General features: G+C 39.6%; 1 protein-coding gene across 2 annotated transcripts in view; it reads right to left on the bottom strand.

Annotated features, from left to right (window-relative positions):
* Window positions 1–21,292, bottom strand: part of CLPTM1L (CLPTM1 like) — a 75,625-nt gene that overhangs the window by 40,968 nt on the left and 13,365 nt on the right. For both annotated transcript variants that reach the window (XM_045005302.1, XM_045005301.1), the window contains exons 5-9: window positions 20,439–20,517; window positions 17,153–17,270; window positions 11,983–12,077; window positions 1,946–2,030; window positions 206–309 (exon numbers count right to left, since the gene is read on the bottom strand). In XM_045005302.1, the coding sequence (XP_044861237.1) occupies window positions 206–309; window positions 1,946–2,030; window positions 11,983–12,077; window positions 17,153–17,270; window positions 20,439–20,517 (481 nt within the window). The remainder of the gene's footprint in view (window positions 1–205; window positions 310–1,945; window positions 2,031–11,982; window positions 12,078–17,152; window positions 17,271–20,438; window positions 20,518–21,292) is intronic.

Consider the following 21,292-nt stretch of genomic DNA (forward strand, 5'->3'; position numbering starts at 1 on the left):
CTATTTAGATAGATAGATAGATACACATGCACACACACAGACACTATTTTTATATTATATATATATATATATATATATATATATATATATATATAAAATGAACAGTTTAACATCATCCCCATAAGACTGTAGATATAAATAGCAGCAACGTCAGCAATAAACCTATATTCAGACATAAGCAGACTTCAGAGCTTTATGAACTCACCTCAATCACTGCACCAACACCTGCTGGAATTAGCACCAATAAACTTGTTTGTTCATCCAAAAGGAAAAGAAATATTACCACGGTACTGAAGCATCGCCAAAGCACTGAATAAGTAAATAGAAATGCATGTTAGTATAATTTAGATATTAAAGGAATAAGTGATACCTGATGAAAGAATGTTACAGTGAAAGAAGAATGACAACAGGCTATGTGAGCTGCTTCCCCAGATAAAGCTTCTTGTGAGACTATGGATGATTATAGGAAGTGATGTCACAATAGAATTATGATTTTAAATAGCAAGAATTTGCTGAGAACTAACAACCTGATCAGTGGGATTCAGAGTAAGCAAAAGTAAAAAAAATGCATAAGGAGTGAAATATTCTTGAATCAACAAAGAACTTGCAATAAGAAAATTATTTCTATAATGGAATATTGGTAGCAATAGAACAATGTATCAGCAGTACTTTAAGATATTACTAAATATATGTTAGTGATTCTTGTTGAGAAAACTTCAGACAATAAAACTTTCTAGCTATCAAAATTTCAAAGTTTAGCCTGTGAAAACTGCCATGAAATCCTTGAACAAAATGAATTTGATGGTATTTGATAAAATAAGACACTTCGCATGTATGCAATTTCTCAGGTTCTGTTAAACTTTGCAAATTATATATAGCACCATTTCCTGCCCAATGATTTTTATATTAGAGAAGAGGGGAAAGGCATAAGGAAGAGCAAGAACTGGACACGAAAAAATGCTAAGCAAACAGACATGAGTGTTTTTCAAAAACATCTGAGTGCCAAATAATAAGTGCAGTCCCATTTAAATGCTAAACACAGCACAGACATTCCTTCTTTCCTCTTGGGAAAAGAGATTTTTCCAAGAGAATTCTCATGTCCTCCAATTCTAATTTCCTTCAAATAGTGTAACTGTAAGTAATATTTAAAATGTACATCTTTAAACGCCCAACCATTCTGCCCAACTATAGAGATGCTGGAACTGAGAAGACACTTTGAAAACAGCATTATTTTAGTACCAAGAAACCAAAACTATCCAGTGACACTCAGAATCCTTCTACTTTGGTTTTACACACTTATGCGGGTAGCAGCTAGCAAATATTCTCATGTTAACCTAGAACTCTAATCCATGAAACTCACTGGACCATCATTGTAAATGTGTAATATCACTGAAAATCGAGTGCAGTAAACCATGTGCACATGGCAGAGGACACTTCCAGTTGTAACCAAGAATAAAAGATTTTTGCACAAGAACAAAATGACAACTTGCATTTCTCAAATACAACAATTTAAATTCCTTTCTCATAACAATCAACCACATTACCCATAAGCTATCATTTGTAAACATTATATAAAAAATAGGGAGGTTTTCCCAATTAAGCTTTTGAAGTAATCTCTTAGTTTTCTTGTGGTCACACATTTTCCTCTTTAGAAGAAAGTCATAATCAGAGATGTGGAATGATGTACCCAATAAAAATTGATCTCACAAGCAGAGTAAGCATTATCACTGTGCCTAATGCATCAAGATTAGAACCTGCCTGTCTAAAGTTTTCTGCTAAAGAACTGAACACTGATTAAATCACAGCACACTTTCCCATGACAATCGTACAAAAACTGTGTTCATTTTGCCACATCTCCTAAAGCATGCCAGATATTCATGTGTTCTAATATACAAGAGTACAAACAAGATCAATACACACCATCTTTACCTCATATATGCCATACCTGCTTTTGTAGACATTCCAGTCATGCTTTTCTTTTTCTTCCAGAAGCTGATGTCATTTTTGAATGCAAGGAAATCAAAAAGAAGCTGCAAATATGAAGATACGCACCATTAATTTGATTGAAACCTGCATTAATTCCAGCACATCAACTGAGTTAATAAAAACATGTATTTACAACTACATACTTAATGTAAGTTGATGATTTCATTAAATAAAAAAGATAGTCTAGATGCAGAAAGGAAAAGCTAAGAGATGTGAACCCTGTTGTTAAGACCCAAGTTCCATAAAACATTGCAAGGAAAAACTAACTAGGGAATCCATGGACTGACAGGACTACAAAGCTTCATCTTACAGGAAGACTCATAGACTTTAAGGTCAGAAGGGACCGTTATGATCAAGACAAAGGGAGCTAGGGACTCCATGCATCTTGTGAATTCTGCAGGACAGTAGTTTATGTGAGGAGCTAAGAAACTTGCAGAGCTCATGAATTCTTCAGTACTGCAAGAACTAAAGAGAGCTGAGAACCTTGCAGAGTTCCAAAGCCTCACATTACAAACACAGGAATTGCCATAGTGGATCAGCCCTGAAGTCCAGTATCTCATCTCTGACAGTATCTAATACCAGCTGCTTGAGAGGAAAATGTAAAAAATTTGTAAAGGGTAAATGTGGCATAACGTGCTCTCCTATATCATCTCATTCTGATCTCTACTAGTTAGAGATTGTCTTATCTCTAGGGCTGTCAAGCGATTAAAAAAATTAATAACAATTAATCACACTCTTAAACAATAATAGAATACCATTTAAATATTTTTGTATGTTTTCTACATTTTCAAATATATTGATTTCAATTACAAAACAGAATAAAAAGTGTACAGTGCTCATTTTACATTTATTTTGATTACAAGTATTTGCACTGTAAAAAACTAAAGAAATATTTTTCATTTCACCTAATATAAGTATTGTAGTGCAATCTCTTTATCATGAAAGTTGAACTTACAAATGTAGAATTATGTAAAATAAAATGCATTAAAAAATAAAACAAAGTCTACTCAGTCCTACTTCTTGTTCAACCAATCGCTCATACAAGTTTGTTTACATTTGCAGGAGATAATGCTGATAACGCTTCTTGTTTACGTCACCTAAAAGTGAGAACAGTCGTTCTCATGGTACTGTTGTAGCCGGCATCACAAGATATTTTCGTGCCAGATGTGCTAAAGATTCATATGTCCCATCGTGCTTCAACCACCATTCCAGGAGACATGAGTCCATGCTGATGATGGGTTCTGCTCAATAACAATCCAAAGCAGTGCAGACTGACACATGTTCATTTTCATTATCTGAGTCAGATGCCACCAGCAGAAGGTTGATTTTCTTTTTTGGTGGTTCAGGTTCTGTAGTTTCTGCATCGGAGTGTTGCTTTTTTAAGATTTTTGAAAGCATGCTCCACATCCCATCCCCCTCAGATTTTGGAAGGCACTTCAGATTCTTAAACCTTGGGTCAAGTGCCACAGCTTACTTTAGAAATCTCACATTGGTACCTTCTTTGCGTTTTGTAAAATCTACAGTGAAAGTGTTCTTAAAATGAACATGATCATGTGCTGGGTCACCATTTGAGACTGCTAAACGTGAACTATAGAACAGAATGCAGGTAAAAGAGGAGGGGACATACAATTCTCCCCCAAGGAGTTCAGTCACAAATTTAATTAACACATTTTTTTAATGAGTGTCATCAGCATGGAAGCATGTCCTCTGGAATGATGGCCAAAGCATGAAGGGGCATAAACGTGTTTAGCATATCTGATACCTAAATATCTTGCAATGCCAGCTACAAAAGTGCCATGCAAATGCCTGTTCTCACTTTCTGGTGACATTGTAAATAAGAAGCTGACAGCATTATCTCCTGTAAATGTAAACTTATTTGTCTTAGTGATTGGCTGAACAAGAAGTAGAACTGAGTGGACTTGCAGGCTCTGAAGTTTTACATTGTTTTGTTTTTGAGTGCAATTATGTAACGGGGGAGGGTTAGCTCAGTGGTTTGTGCATTGGCCTGGTAAACCCAGAGTTGAGAGTTCAATCCTTGAGGGGGCCATTTAGGGATCAGGGCAAAAATCTGTCTAGGGATTAGTCCTGCTTTGAGCAGGGGGGTTGGACTAAATGACCTCCCAACCCTGATGTTCTATGATTCTATAGTATACAAACAAAAAAAATCTACATTTGTGAGTTGCACTTTCACAACAGATTGCACTACAGTACTTCTATGAGGTGAATTGAAAAATACTATTTCTTTTATCATTTTTACAGTGCAAATATTTATAATAAAAATATACACTTTGATTTCATTTAACAGAATATATGAAAACAGAAAATCAAAAATATTTAATAAATTTCAATTGTTTAACAGTGCAATTAAAAGTGCAATTGCAATTTTTTTCATCTCGATAATCTGAGTTTGTCAATGAGTTTGTCATGAGTTAACTGCGATTGACAGCCCTACTTATCTCCTGAAGCATGAGTTTTAATATACCTTTCAAAATTTGTTAAGCATTATCTAGTACAGGGGTAGGCAACCTATGGCACATGTGCCAAAGGTGGCACGCGAGCTGATTTTCAGTGGCACTCACACTGCCCGGGTCCTGGCCACCGGTCTGGGGGGCTCTGCATTTTAATTTAATTTTAAATGAATCTTTTTAAACATTTTAAAAACATTATTTACTTTACATACAATAGTTTAGTTATATACTACAGACTTCTAGAAAGAGTCTAAAAACGTTAAAATGTATTACTGGCACGCGAAACCTTAAATTAGAGTGACTAAATGAAGACTCGGCACACCACTTCTGAAAGTTTGCCGACCCCTGATCTAGTATAACTGGATATTCTTGTTAGCCATGTGTGTCCAAATCCCTTTATGAATCTTGGTAATTTTTCAGCCTCAACAACTTTCTGTGGGTTCTACTGTAGATTCAGCTCACAGAAGAAGTTTTTTCTATTGGTATTACACCTTCTCCTCCTTGAATGATGTTATCTATATCAACAGAAGCACTCATTCATTGACATAGCTGAATCAACACTGGGGGTTTGGCCAGCATGGCTATGTTGGTCAGTACAGTATATTCACACTCCAGCTATGCTGAAATAACTTTTAAGTTTAGATGAAGCCTAACATTTTACCATGTGTTGGCTAACTCAGATATAAAAATACTTTCCTCATGAAGACAAGGCTAAAACTTCAAAGGCTTGGTATTTAAAAAAATAGGACAGGTATTACCACTTGAGTGAGTTTTTTATAGCACCAACTAGTAGTTGAAAACCCATGTTGTCGTAATGGCTTTTCACTAAAATAAAAAATGGCTGAGAACTAAGAAAACTGCATGATATTTGACTACAAATCCCAATGATTGAACCTGGTGTTATTCTAAACAAAAAGCACTAAACCATGCTTGTGGCTGTTTCCATCACTTCACACTTACTCAGATGTTCTCAGCTTCCGAGTGATGTTTGTGGTTATTATATGCACTGATTGTGTTGTGCTGGGAAAGTTGTGTGGACCTGTGCAGGGGCAGATTAGGAGTGTGTGCTGCAGTGAGGGGAAATGCGTATTAGGGACTATTGTGTGCTGCAGCATGGGTGTGGCAGTCAGACCAAGTAATCCACCATCTGTGCAGTTTCCTTCATACAACCAATGGTAAAATGCTTTATGTATTTAATGACTTTGCTAAACTGATCACTAATAGAAGCAGCAAAAGAGAATTTAATGACTTTGCTAAACTGATCACTAATAGAAGCAGCAATTTAAGTACAGAATATTTACATTAACTAGAAATTATTTAGCAGCTTGAGCAACTCCTCATACAAACTCAGAACAAGAATCACCTCTTCAAAGAAGCTGTCCTTTCTCAATTTTGAAAAACTATTCCTGTATGAAGACTCTAAGACTTATTTAATTTTAAAAGCCTACTTTAAGAACTAAGACATTTTATACAGAAAATAAAAGTATGTATTTTTTTAAATCAGAATTTCAATTCCTGTTGAACCCCGATGAAATTAAGAACTCTCCCAGAAAATGGAAGAGACTTTAAACTCTTCACATATTCTCAGAGACTTTCCCACCATAAAAAACCAAAGTCAATTAGAAGTGTTGCATATTTGTTAAGTAGACCACATATTCACAAGACAAAGATGTCAAGATACCTAATCCCCAACAGCACTGAACCAATGAAGGAATAACAGCATCCAATTTTAAATCTAGACAAGATTGAAAGAGGTGTGGTTTCCTATGAATTCATGAAAGTAGGAAGGAAAAGAGTACAAAAACTCTGGTGTGATCCTGCAGCAGCACACTCTTGTCTACTACCTTCTCAACTTCAACAGCACTCAACACAACTGATTGTTTATGTTTGAGAGCAAATTGCCACAGACAGCTAAAAAGGAAAACAGCAGCCACCCAGCAGTAGCAAAAAGCAACCTTCTAGCCAAGCTGACATCATTAAGACTTCAATACAATATGAAAATAGCTAGAGAACTGCCAAGGGATTAAAAAACCTTATGAAATGATTTTATTGGAATATTGAAATTTTATTGTGACATATTAGCAGCTTCTGCTATTAATCATCACTTCATTAGACCATATATTCTTGGAAAGGAAACGGGCTGAATATTGGTAAACAAAAATATAATGGGATTTAATTTGGATTTAAGATTCTTAATAATCACTAATTGGCCTGTATTAAGACAACTCCTTAAATGGCTTCTTTTAAAAAAAATAATTTAAATACTTTCTTTGATTTCAGAGGATTTAGTTAAGACTACTTACATTGACCATTCATAAACCATTATCCTTAATAAACCAAACTGAACTTATCTGCCTCTAAAATTATTTTGCTCATCTATGATATACTAAGACTGGATTCAATTTTGGAAAGTAATACTTTGGTCTTAACTTACAAAAAGAGAAAATTTCCCATTAAATGCAGGCCCACTCACAAAGATAGTTTTTTGTTTAAAACTTTGTTAAAAACTTTCTACAGAGGCGCACTCAGAAGAGACAGTAACAGAACTAGTCATTTATCATTTGTATTCTGTTTTGTGTTGTCTTGTTTAACGTTTTCTTTTCCTTTAATAATGCAAGAGATTTGATGGTGGATGATTTTCCTTGGATTTAGTGGCGATGTCTCTGAAGTATATAAAAGAACTCTTGTGACTAGAAGACTGGGAGTCACATCCCTGAATTGGCAGAAAGAGAAATAATTAGGAAGAGATAGCCTACCACTTCTTGTTTCTCTAGATATTTTTAGTAATTTTGGAGATAATTTGGAGCTCTCAGCAATTTGAAATACCTCTTTCCACCCCAAATGTCCCAAATACTCAGAACCTCAGAGAGGCAATGGCTGAAACTTCAAAGAAGACATATTATTTATCACCTCAGTATAAAGTATTTTCAGCCCTCTGTTGAACAAAACAGATAGAAACATTATAGGTTGACTTCCCATTGAAGAATAAATTGATGAAAAGTCTAGGTACATTCTTAACATAACTTGTTTATTTTTCCACTGCATACACCAGTCTGAACAGAGGTTGTCAGTCAAAATAAGCAGGCAATCCTCTCTTTCAGGAATTTCAGCCAAAATACTTAATATACCTATAGGAGCAATTTGGCCTCAAGAACAGGCTGAATCTGAACAATTTTCCTTGACAAAACTGACAATTTATTCCCGACAAATATTCTTGAAGCTAGAATTTATGAAACTGTCCACAATCCAGAATAAATATGATCAAGGCTTTGTGGATGCTATGGAAGCAAAAACCCTTTTCTTGACCTCCACACGTAACTACGGAATGAGAATCTGAGAAGTCTTTATGCTGCAATCCACCAGTTTTGTTCCAATACTTCTGCCACCAATGTTCTAGCATTTTTCCTCTTACTTCAGTTGTCATAGGTCATCTGTTGTCACCACAATTAAGATGATCTGAATGATCGAAGCCAAGGTCACTGTGGATATATCTACACTGCAATGTATGCCTAGGCTCAGACTCAGGCTTGAGGACAAACTCCACTTCCATCTACACACAAATCTCTGACTTGGGCTTGGACCCATGATCCTAGGACACTAGGTGGAGGGTTCAAACCCTATTGCTTTGCAGTGCAGACGCAGGCCTTCTCCCTCCCCTAGACTCAAGTCCTTGGAACCCACAACGAGTATCCCACAGTCACATGGGCCAACTTCCTTTGTCTCCTCTATCCCATAAATCACCAATTGACTCCAGGGAAACAAAGACTCCTGCCCTCGTGCACTTTGGAAATGCATTCTCTAACAGCCAGCAATTACTCCAGGAATATCTTTTATACTTGTCCCCTCAGGGTAAAACCACACACACCTGAATGCCTCAGAAGCCTACATCCCCACTATACCTACAGTCTACTTTCCAACCCCAGACTGGTTGGCAATGGACCTACAGCAGTCTGGGGTAGCCAGCTTCCAGAAGGCTATAGGAACCTGTGTCTCGACTGGCATGGCCACCCTCATGCACGTGTCTTTAGGGAGGGTCGGGAGAGGCTGTATCTTTCTTTTTCTGGACCTACTACTGGTCATCCCAGATCTGCAAAATGATTTGGTCTCACCAATTTGAGCTTGTGGCCCTGCTCTAGAAGTGCCAGTAGGGGGTATCCGTGGCTATCCCGAGAGTCATGAGCAGCAGCATCCAGTTCAAGCCTGCCACGTCTGTGTCCTGCTCCTCCTGCTCCATCAGAAGTTCTCTCAGGCACCTCTGACTGGTCAGAAAATGCTGCTGAAATGTCCACCATCTCACAGAATTTCTGCCCATTTCTTGAAACAGCAAGAGAAATTCTTCAAGTAGCACACCTCCTTGATATTCTTCAAGTAGCACCTCCTTGCTGGTTCCGGCTGCTGAAAGCACACAGACAAAACAATGGCTTGGCAAGATGTTTGCAGGATAGTCAAACTTCCTCTAACGTGCAGAGTGGAACCCAGACTGCACCACAGTCAAAGAGCTACAGAGGCCATGTTTTGCAAAGGTGCTACGAAGTCTGGGATGTGGTTAGTTGGAATCTGGTCTGCGTGATACAGTGTGGACGCCAGAGCCCTGGGTTCAAGCCCAGGTTAGAAAATTCTTTACTTAGGGTTGATAATCAATGTAGATGCTTAAACCCTGTGTTCTCTAACATAGGGTTCACTGACTTGAGTCCCACTAACTCTGGGCTTACATTGCAGTGCAGACAAACCCTGATAGGCCACGTTCTTCAGCACCTGCTGAGTAGCAAAGGGGAGGAATAGCAGCAATGTGGTAGCTTGAAGTGCCATGCAGGAAGTTTGACCACCTAAATACCAGGTTATATAGAGTCGACATTCTTTCAGAGTGCTGCTGAAGACCTGCTTGTTGTCGGAGCCATTGACCCAAGACTGGAAATAGAACAATAGCCTGAGTTGACTCCAGTCAGTCCCACGAGGACAGGCAATATGAGGAGCACACTCACTGCACATTTCTGCTGCTGAAGGAATATGGGCAAATGAATAATAAGGGTATTTTCTTCAATGTTTTGCCCCATTAAGAGTTTAAGTCGTCTGCTTGGAGATGAGCATCTTGCTGGAAGCAACAAGGTGCAGGTGCTTCATGGGTAGGGTAATGATCTCAGATGACTGGTCACTACATCAAAATGGAATAGTAGACTAGTTGGCCCATACTGTTAAATGGGTAGGTGCAGGAAGAATTTTACTATTGGAGAACGAGTTCAGACAGTCACATGAGAGATGGAACAGTGTTTCAGAGGAAGAAAGAAAGCATGACCACCTGCTGAAGGCCTGATGACAGTTTTATGAATTTGTAAGGTTTGTTGTTGAGCCACGAAACACTAAACAGACTAATAGAGAATTCTGAGTGTGCGCACACATTTCTCTAACAAGAATATAAACCACTCGGAGAACACAAATCTCCCACTGCTTGAAAGCCAAGACAATATTAACACAAAACAGTCCAGATTCTCTGGTTCATTCCTCTCCCTTTTCTCTGATTAGGCAAAAAATGGCCACAACTCCCCAGCTGAGGTCTCTCCTGGTATATAGGAACTAAGTCAGTATAACCAGCCCCTAAATGCCCTTGTAACAATGACATAAGATGTGTCAATGGCATGAAGAATGACATCCAGAGACGGTGTGCTCTGGCAATTTCCAACTGGCAGACAGCGCCCTTGACAGGGGTACCATCTAGCAAGTTTAGAGCAGACCCATGACTATTCAGACTCCACTAGGGACATGGTCTGTGCAGAATCAGTGAGAGAATCAGAACTGTAACCTGTTCCCTGACTGTTACATTCCCTCCTCTCTGCTAGAAAATCTCAGAGCAGAAAATCCGAGTCAGCATTCATATGCAATGATTTTTAGGTTTTAGTTTAACTCAGGCTAAATAAAGAAATTGACACAACATTATTTCACTTAAGAGTTAAATATTTTTACATGTCAATTAAGAAAGTTACATTTTATATAAAAGTTGATAATTTATAAACTAATAATTCTTTCCAGGAGATAAATTTATTTCTAACAATCAGACAAGTATCAATTGTATCTTTAACCCTTCACTGATTTCTAATTACAGTCTACATTAATTTTTAAACCAATATGTATATTCAACAGCAGATCAACTTGCTGTTTTGTTATGAGGATGGGTGATCAATTTTCAGTGCTGGCTGCTAGCCAGCTTGCAAATAAGAATTCAACTGTCCATTGAAGCCATTAACCCTTCCATTATCCACTGGTGAAGTGTGATCCACGAACAGCCCAGGTAAGAGGATAGCCAGACACACAAGGAAATGTAGTAATTCTCTTTCTGGGAAGGACTGGACAGGGTGGGTTTAACCCCTTGTCATAAACAGATAGTTAAGGGTTAATGTCTCTTTTACCTGTAAAGGGTTAACAAGCTCAGTGAACCTGGCTGACACCTGACCAGAGGACCAATGAAGGGACAAGATACTTTCAAATCTCGGTGGAGGGAAGTCTTTGTTTGGGTTCTTTGTTTTGGGGGTTGTTCTCTCTTGGATCTAAGAGGAGCCAGACGTACATCCAGGCTCTCCAAGCTTCCTAAAATAGTCTCTTCTATTCACTATAGTGAGTATTAATTAAAAAGGTGGATTAGTCTTTTGTTTGTTTTCTGTATTTGCAAATGTGTATTTTGCTGGAAGGATATTTTATCTCTGGTTGCTGTACTTGTACTTATGCTAGGGGGAGGGAGTCCCTCTAGTTTTATAAGCTGTATACCCTGTAAGCATTTCCATCCTGATTTTACAGAGATAGTTTGTACTTTTTCTTTCTTTAATTAAAAGCTTTTCTTTTTAAGAACCTGATTGATTTTTTTCCCTTGTTTGAGACCCCAGGGGATTAGTCTAACTCACCAGGGATAGGTGGCGGGGAAAAGAGGAGGTGGAAGGTGAATCCCTCTTTGTTTTAGATTCAAGGAGTTTGAATCAGTGTAGTCTCTCCAGACGACCAAAGGAGGGAAAGTCTGGGAGGGGGAAAGGTGGGGGAATGGTTTATTTCTCTTTGTGTTAAGACCCAAGGGGTTTGGGTCTTGGATTCCCCAGGGAAGGTTTGGGGGGAATGGAAAGTGTACCAAAACACTATATTTTTGGTTGGTGGCAGTGCTATCAGATCTAAGCTAGAATTTAAGCTTAGACGGCTACATGCAGGTCCCCACCTTTTGGACGCTAAAGTTCAAAGTGGGGAACAAACCTATGACACCCCTAATTTTGAAATTGGATTTGGGAGTAGAAATCAGGTTTTCTGGCTCAAATTTAAAAACATATTGCATAGATGTTCCCTTGCAGAACATGACATTTTGCTATTGAATTTTCTATTTGTATTTATGAAGGAAAAATTGGTATAGCATAGTATATATATTGACATTAACATTTCCAAAAACAATTATTGGTATTTAAAGAAATGTGAGTGTCAATGCTCAAAGTACCTTTACTTTTTTTATTTACTTACACTTAAGCGCATACTGCTTAAAAACAGCAAGTGATCCACTTACATGGAATGCCGCTACAAAGAATGTCAAAGCCAAAAAGTATAGGTTAGTATCCACAAAAATTCCTTTTACTTCATCGGCATCCTTTTCTGAAAAGCCTGGAAGAAAGAGTAGGTAAAATGTGAAAGTACCAAAAAATTAGCATTCTAGACATTAGTATAGTAGATTCAAGCATAAAGGAAGCCCTTTTTAAGTGACACAAGATTTAATAATAATAAAAATAATAAAAAACTGATAAACAATAAAAAACAGATGCTAGCTTTGTTGACAAAAAAAATCAATTTTTGTATGTTTTACCTAAAAACATTTAGAGCTAGTAATTTATAAGGTACTGATCTTGACCAGTCACTAAATTTGGTTCTACAAGAGTTTGTCTTGTCTTTAAAATCAGCTCCAAAATGAATAAGGAAAGGGGAAGTTTGGCAACTAACGTCTTATACACCTATATGCCACAAAGCTTTTGCTGACTGTAATAAGGTGTCATTAATCAGGAAGGCAACCCTTCCCGAATTGTTGCCTGAAGAATATTCAGAGATTCCAAAGCAGAAGGGACCATTGTGCTCATCTAGTCTAAACTCTTGTATAACACAGGCCACAAAACTTCCCCAAAATAATTCCTAGAACATAGCTTTTAGAAAAACAGCCAATCTTGATTTTAAAATTATCACTGATGGAGAATCCTAGTGTAGACCTGCCCAAAGTAAGCCCTGGTAAGATTTAAAATCCTCTGAGAGGGGAGACAAAGAATCTGGGATTACAGAGTTGTCAAGGAAAGGAGAGGATAGGACTGCTGGCATCACTTGGGGTAGAGGTTGCTCCTTTGGCAAAGGGTGCCCCCAAAAGAGGTGTCTCAAGAGGACAGACCTCCTCTTGCATCTGTAACAGAGGCCACTCTTGGGGCTTGTCCATCTCAGGATCAAGGGAATCGCCCTCTGGACTGGAGTAGAAATCTAGACCTCTTCAAGCAGGGAGTACCCCACAGGTCCCAAGGTGATCACTGAGAGAGAGTATAGCATAGGGGGTCAATACATTGAGGATGCCAAGAATCTGCCCTTACTGTTAGAACAGCTGTGCTCTTAGTGCAGACACTTTCCCTTTGCTGCCCATTGCAAGATCTTTGGGACTTTTCGCCAAGGCAAAGACCAACTGGATGACTCCATATTAGAGTAGGAAGAACCCTCTCAGAAGTCCTTGGGCACTCTTGGTGGCCACTCCGGCAGGACCACAGAATAGCCCAATTTATCCACAGTCCAATGAGAGAAGGGCAAAGTTGGTATCAGGGGTGGGACTGTTGTCAGTACCAGAAAATCTTCCATGACAGTACCAAAGAGCACAACAGAGTTGTTGTGGGTTTCAAAGGGCACCTGTGTTAACTGAAATTAATGGTGACTAAACAGAGGACAGAGATGGCACCAAGGACATATTGGTGCTGCCCCACAGGCATCTACACCAAGGAAGGTGCCTGTGGTTTCACTGGTACCAAGGGCATCAACAGTAGCAGCCTCAATCCTGAGTCCAGAATTTGAGGGGCCTGAAACAGCTGGCAGTGCTGATAGTACACCCGCCTCTGGAGTAAGCAGGCAGAATAAGTCAGTTACCACCATATAGACTTGTGGGATCGTGGATACTAAAAAGCAGTGGCACCATAGGTACCAGACTCGATGGTTGTCCACCAGGTGGGCCCCGAGTCAGTGGTACAGTATTGGGAATCTCCAGCCTTGATGTGAATCGACAGCTTGGCTGTACCCTGGATCTTGTGGATGTTGAGGAGCTATCTTCGATAAAGAGGACAACTCTCTCCTCAATTTCGAAAATCCCTGATCTGTTTTGTAGGTCTCTTCTGGGGTACCTCAGGCAACACATATCAACCCCTTCCTCTTCATGGGGAAGAGTCAGAGTCCAGGGGTCTGTCTACCAGTGCTGATGCAGAAGGTGGCTGGCTGAGGACTGCCAGTCCTGCTAGCGGAGAGGGTCTTGGTACTAGTGCAGGCCTCATAGCCTGTTCCAACAAAAGCTGCTTCAGGTGAAGGTCTCTTGCAATCTCTGTGTTCTCCCAACAAATTATACAGTCTCCTTAATGTGACTTTCTCCTACACGCAGCAAGTGTAGGAGTCAACTGTTGGGAATAGAAAGTCAACGTTTGAAGGCCTGGACAACGCTGCATGCCCTATAGTGCTGAGCACCAGAAATTACCATAAAGACAAACTAAATTAGCTACAAACTATAATACACTACAGATACTATTAAAATTTCTTTACAAGAGACGTCCCAGTGACACAAGTGTGATGCAGAGAAAAAAATGCCATGAGAAGACTTGCACAGGGGGAGCTCCAACTAAGGCTACTGGCAGTATGACGGGACTGAGGGGGATTAGGGTAGCATCACCCTTATATTGTTTCAGAAGGGGCCACGAGGCAACACAGGGTGTGCGCGCTATTCCAATAGGTACCACGGTGGGGAAAGTCTCCAACTCTGTGCCCTCAGCACAAATACTTCTGAGTGAAATACCCATCTGCAACCACTCAAAGAATACGCAATGTAGATTATACCTACAAGATAGTGGACTATAACCCTCAAAAGTGACTCTGAAAAGGACTTAAGAAATGATGGTGGATAACCAACTGAACATATACTCCCAGCTCTAGTTACAAGGGCTAACAATCAGACAAACAGGAATACCGAGGAGGGACACGATATCATCCCAGCATATGGCTCTTGTGAGAGTACTGCATCTATCAGCATTTTAAATGGGATGATGAAAAAAACTGGAAAGAGTTCAAAGAAAAGCCACAAGAATGATCCAGAATCTGAGAAACAGGGCTTACAGTGAGAGATTTTAAGAAGGTCAATTGATCTAGCTTATTCAAAAGGTCAAGAGATGACAGTATATAAATACCAACACAGGGACAAGTAAAAAGCAACAAAGAGTCCATGTGTCTGACGAAGTGGGTATTCACCCACAAAAGCTTATGCTCCAATACTTCTGTTAGTCTATAAGGTGCCACAGGACTCTGTCGCTTTTTACAGATCCAGACTAACACGGCTACCCCTCCGATACTCTATGCTCTGTGTTATACAGATTAGACTAGATCATAATGTTCCTTTCTGACCTTAATCCATGCCTTTCCTTTATCCTATATTTTCAGGAAACGGGTTTTCTTATTGAACAGAATTTAAAGTATCCAGTACTAGAGAGCCCTTTCTTTATGAGCAAATTTTCTTTTTAAATAAGGTAACTCAAAATGTTGTGCGATGATTGTACAGGGAAATTCCTGTGTCTTCTTTACCCATTAAAGTTAGTTATTAAATGGGAAAGAGCCATCACATCCTCTCAAGATAGATGGGATTTTAAAATGTTTCATACATATTTGTCCTGTTTCAGCAAATCTATTGGAGTTGAAATATAAGATCATAGTAGTACTGGGCATCAGTGAAAACAAACTCCTAAATTTTGTTATCTTGAGGTCTCTGAACTATGAAGAATGCACCAGATACTGATTCAGCTTTTGGTTTTGGATACTTTTTCTATTAGTTTTAAGAGAGAGAACAAACCTTGGGAAGAATTCACTCCTTCACTGTTGGCCCTTTTATGCTGCTATTGTAGTGCAGAAGAGTCTTTACAGCCCAGATCTGGTTTGGGAAAGTCCCGCCTGCTGCTGGATTTGCACAGGGCAATTTATGCTGCCTATTATGCCTCTGCCACAAGCCCCAGGATAGGAGGCATAAAAAGAAACTTCCACCCATATGCAGCTGGGGACAGGCTACCTAAGATACTCTGGGGACCACAATTGCAGCCCAGATTCAGGAATGTGAGAAGGTGGCTTAAATGTACTTTAGTTCTTCCTCTCCCAGAGATGCAAGTTTTGTGCAGCGCCTTTAAAAGATAGTGTAATATCTAACTCCCTGATTCTCCCTTTCACAAAAGCATAGATTTAGCATGCCTGGAATCTTCTGACTCTGTACAAATTTGCACAGCTACTCTTTGAGAAAGCACGCAAGTTTAGATGCTTTTTTTCACAAATTATTTTAATAAAACAATTGTCTCAACTGGAATGTTCACGTAAGAGATAACCTGGGGAAGCTGGTTAATTTACTCAGCTGCCCTTTACTCTCTATTTCTTTTTCCAGAATGGCTCTCCCTTTCTTTTTTACCTGCCTAAATTGTGTTACTTTAAAGAGATTTACAGTACTGACTTTTGTATCTGACCATCTGAAGATACAAAACACAGTAAGTTTCTTATCAGTGTTATTCATTAAAACAAAAACCTCATGTATTATTTTTAATGAAAATATTTTATTGAATCTATGTTATAACAAAGACACAATTTTGAAAACTCTGCAAAAGAAATCCTGAGTAGAATGGCAGGCACTGTACAGTTCCTGAAGCTGGTTGGCTGCACTGCTGTACTGAGGCAGAAAAATTACTGGTGATCAAAATATACCAGAGACAGGGCAGAGACAAGACAATGGAGAAGACATGATTGGCCTGCCAATGACCAGTCTATCTGGAGGTTACATGTTTGATTTCTAAAATTTCCACTCATTCTGGATATCCATCCATAGCGACTTAAATTCAGGTCCTAGGTACGCAACTCCAAATGAAGTCATTTGGAGAACGGAGGTATTTCTTAAGATTAGGATCTCTGTATCAAGTTAACTACTTGAGAACTGAGGCAATCTGAATTAAAGTAGGCCATAAAAGCATAAACTACCTCCCATAGTTTATCAGTCTGTTAGCAATACTGCATTTCTTTTATGTATACTTTATTTTTTGCTAAGTGAATATAATGAAGTGCCATTTTTATTTTAAGATTTTATTTTTCAGGGGTTCAAGATAAAAAATTTTTTGAAGTATACTCCAAATAGTGACTTTTTTTTAATGCAGCAATTATGGACTTTCACATGCAAAAGCCCCTAACAACTAGTGGAAGGATCACTGCTCCCTCGCAATATTAGTCTCAGTTGCTGATTTTATTGTTTAATTTTAACCACAACATACTATATGTACAAACTCAAGATGATGTGTATTGCAGAAACCCACAGATTTTTATGATAGTGTGTCAAACAAGACAAAAGAACTACACCATTTTATAGTACTGTAAAGGCAGCCAATAGGTAGTTTATGCATTAGAAGTTAAGAACTTGACCTTCTGTTGTGAAAAAGTAAACATACCAAACTGCTGCAGGGAGAACACTGCATCTTGCATGTGGATCCAAAATCGGAGCTTTCCAAGAGATATTTTATCATATGACACTGTAAGAGGTAGCTCTGTCGTTGAACGGTTTATTATCTGCATTTGGACAGAAAATTGTTGTTAAGACTAAGTTAATATACATACAAATGGGAATGCAAATGGAAGTAACAGCTAATACTTAGGGGCTGTTTAATTTTCATTAAAAAAATCAATAAAGCAGTATTTAAAACACCATGTGTTAATATACTAAATGCGTAGTCTGTTCTATTCAGATTCTTATACAACCCTCATCTCTGACGCATCTAAGCAGCTCTGATAAGTGCGTTAAGCAACATAACTAACATTTCCCACATGATTCACTCTCTCTTATCACCTCAAGGGGGGCGACTGGGTATGCAATGTTGTGTTTGTTTTGGAAGGGTCTCTATCCTACTTCCTTATGCATATGTGGGTCTGTCTTGTTGCCTGGGAGCTGGCAGATCTCTGACCTTAAGAGCTTGTCTACACTGCCTGCCAGATTGGCGGGCAGTGATCGATCCAGAGGGGGTCCATTTATTGCGTCTAGTATAGATGCGATAAATTGACTGCCGAGTGCTCTCCTGTCGACTCCGGTAAGAACAAGAAGATCAAGTGGAGATGACGGGAGAGCGTGAGCTGTCGACTTACCGCAGTGAAGACACCACGGTAAGCAGATCTAAGTACGTTGACTTCAGCTACACTATTCACCTAGCTGAAGTTGTGTACCTTAGATCGACCCCACGCGGTAGTGTAGACAAGCCCTGAGACTATTGCCTTAGTGAGGTAATAATCTAAGACAGTGACTGGGTTATAACAACTCAGTGTCAACTATGGGGTTAGGAATGGGCAATTTGAAGCTAACAAGGCCCCCTCCCCCACATGCTCCCCTACCATTTGAAGTTGCTGCCCATTTCCCACTTCTCTGGTCCTGGCCAGATAGAGGGACGTGACTCCCACACACAACCCCATCTCTCTGAGCTATGGTTGAGAAGGAATGTGTCTCACAAAGTGGGAAGAGAGGGGAATGGGGCAGCAGCAATCCTACCCCCCAGAAAGACAAGGATTTCCATAGGTAACTCCCCTAACTCCCCACGTGAACCATCATCCAGAGGGTCCTGAGCCTCTTCCCCCACCCCATCTGCTAGCTGTGATATTAAGCATCCGCGATGGGGGAGACGAGATCCACTGAGATGATTGAAGCAATTCACACCTCTCAGAACTATCATTTCAGGCTGTATTCATCTCCATGGGGTGTTCTCATTCATTTAAGAACATCTGGGCCACTTCATACCTCTTGAGTGTGCTATACTGCAGATGGATGTATAGAGCCTCTTCCCCAAACATTAGACACAGAGGTCCTTCCCAAATCTCTATCTCCACTCTCCTGCCCCTCCTTACCTCCTGCTGATAAACGCATTCCTTACAGTTCCACCAGTGCCACCTTCCTACCTCCTCAGGGCCCCTCCAAGCTTACCAGGGGCATGGAGTGGCAAGGAAGAAGGTGGAGCTGGTGTGTGGTGGTGGTAGCTCAGAGCAGCAGGGGTAATGCAGGGGGTCAGAGCCATGGACATGATAGAAAGCATGGATGAGATGTTGAGGCAGTGGTGGGGCTCTGAGCAATTGGAGGAAATTTGGGGTGTAGGAGCAGTGAGGGGCTGAGAGTGTATTAGAACAGTGCAGGGAATAGCAGGGTGGGAAGGAAGGGATCAGAGTTGAAAAGCTGGCTTTCAGGAGGGGGGGGGGGCGGACAGAGCCAAAGCCTCCCCAACATCATCCACATCCATGATGTCAGTCCCCTCTTCTAAAAGCTCTCTCACTGACTCCATTTTAGTTCCTGCATTTGCTCGTCAGCTCTTCGACCTTTGGGATCCCTGCCAACGTTGGGAGGAGGAAGAATCAGGGGCGCAGAACAGGCACAGAAAGGGGAGGACAAAGAGATGATGTATGGGCAACGCATTCTGTGTACAAGGTAATCACTGCAAGGAGTCAGAGAAAGTGAACGGAAGGGCTGGGCTGTGGTACATGAAAGTGACAAAAAGTTATTTAAAAAAAGAAATTAAATGCCCAAGAATTTGTTAGTGCAGAGTTAAACTTGCCCAGAGCTGCCTCATGCCTTTCCAGAAATGTGAACAGTGGACAAACAAAGTTACAGCATTTGTGGAATTGTTATGTAATCTAAGAATGATTATCTATGATTTATGAATACCATACATGACCAGGTTAATGAGAGGAAGTAACTGTGTTAAGACTTTCCTGTATGAACGCACTGATATAACTTAATAGGGAGCTGTGTAAAGAACAGGAAAATGATAATAGCCCCTGATAAGAACACCCTTATGGACACTTGAAAGAATGTGAAAAGCCAGCAGATTTAAAGTCTCCAAGGAAGATGCAAGCTTGTTTTGCCAGGCTGGGAACTTGGAGATCAAAAAGACTGAACAGCTTTTCAAAGGGGACTCTCCCTGAAGCAAAGGAGAGAAACAGTTTGCGAGTTAAGGGAATGGACTACTCCAGTCAGAGCCTAGAGGTCTCTGAAGTCTATAGACCTGACTGGATCTTCACCTGGAATATTAGATACCTGGCAAAATAGACAGATGTCTAGTCTATGTTGTTTTCAGATCTGTTTTTCTCTGAAATGCTTTTGTTCTAAATAAATCTTCTGTAAGGAGACTGTTTGGTCATTGATTACCACTGTCACTGCTTCTGGAGAAAACAGAATGACTGGGTCTGAGCCTAAGTTAGACCTACTAAGGCAACCATGGTTAGTACCAGGTGTCTGCAACCAAGGGCCTGGCCTGAGAATGGAAGGGTCATGTAATCCCACCCTAAATCAGAGGCACCAGCTACAGGCTTTGGACCTACTGAGGGTGCTCAAAGAGACCAGGAATCATAGAAGATTAGGGCTGGAAGAGACCTCGGGAGGTCATCTAATCCAACCCCCTGCTCAAAACAGGAGATGCAGCCAGCCTGGCAACCAGTGTGTATCTTAACTTTGAGTTTTTCTGGTTTAGCCAATTTCCACATTCTGAAAGAACACCCTTAATTCTGCATTAACGATTTTTTTGGGCATTTAATCAACATCTAATTTGAAGATTAGATTAGCAACATATTAGCTGTGTCCACTGTGAATTTCTGTGAGGTGGGCTGCTGTAATGGAAACAAGGACAAAACCTTAATTATAGCAGTACTAGAGATTTCCGTAACACTGTAATTCAAAATTTAGTGAAAAGGCATTTTGTTACTCACCATTAAATCTTTCACTCTGTTGCTTAGCTGATCAATAAATAATATCGGAAGGTAATGCACAGTCTTCCCCAACTGAACCCTATGATGTTCAAACATGGATTTTATGATTACGTTACTCCAGAAAGAAAACTTTCTAATCATATTAGTGCACAAAAAATAAATTTCTGGAATCAATTATACATAGTTTCACACATATTTAACTTTAATGTGTGCCATGAAAATTTCCATACTGTACCTCTTTACCCTATCAGAGTAGTATATTTGGTGCAAATGAGAATTCACTCTTTTCAGTTCACTTTTTGCAGTTTCAACTTCAAGGTTAGCAATACAGAAAGACAGGATAAGTTAAGAATTCCAGATACATATGCAATATAAAGGATAGAGAACGAAAGAAACAAAGGATGGATAAAACTATCATTTGAAGTTGGTAGCGAGGTATCTACAGCATGTGGAAGTGACAGCAGACATTACAATGTCTGGAGAAGACAAGAAACTGCACCCCAGTAATGAGAGACTGGGGATTACCCATATTTGAAATGTACTCGATTGTAAAAATAAGTTAGTCTATGAAACCAGTGCAACTTAAAGAGTTTTTCACAGCACTCAACACAGAATTTGAATACGTTAAACATTAGAGAGAAAAGGTGGATGAGATAATAGCTTTTACTGGACCAACTTCTATTGGTGAAAGAGACAAAGTTTTGAGCTACACAGAGCTCTTCTTCAGATCAAAATAAGAGCTCTGTGTAGCTCAAAACCATGTCTCTTTCATCAACAGAAGTGGGTCCAATAAAATATATTGCCTACCTTGTTTCTCTAATATCCTGGGACCAACACGGCTACAACTACACTAT

Source organism: Mauremys mutica, chromosome 2, assembly GCF_020497125.1.
Source record: "Mauremys mutica isolate MM-2020 ecotype Southern chromosome 2, ASM2049712v1, whole genome shotgun sequence".
NCBI classification, from domain to species: domain Eukaryota; kingdom Metazoa; phylum Chordata; order Testudines; family Geoemydidae; genus Mauremys; species Mauremys mutica.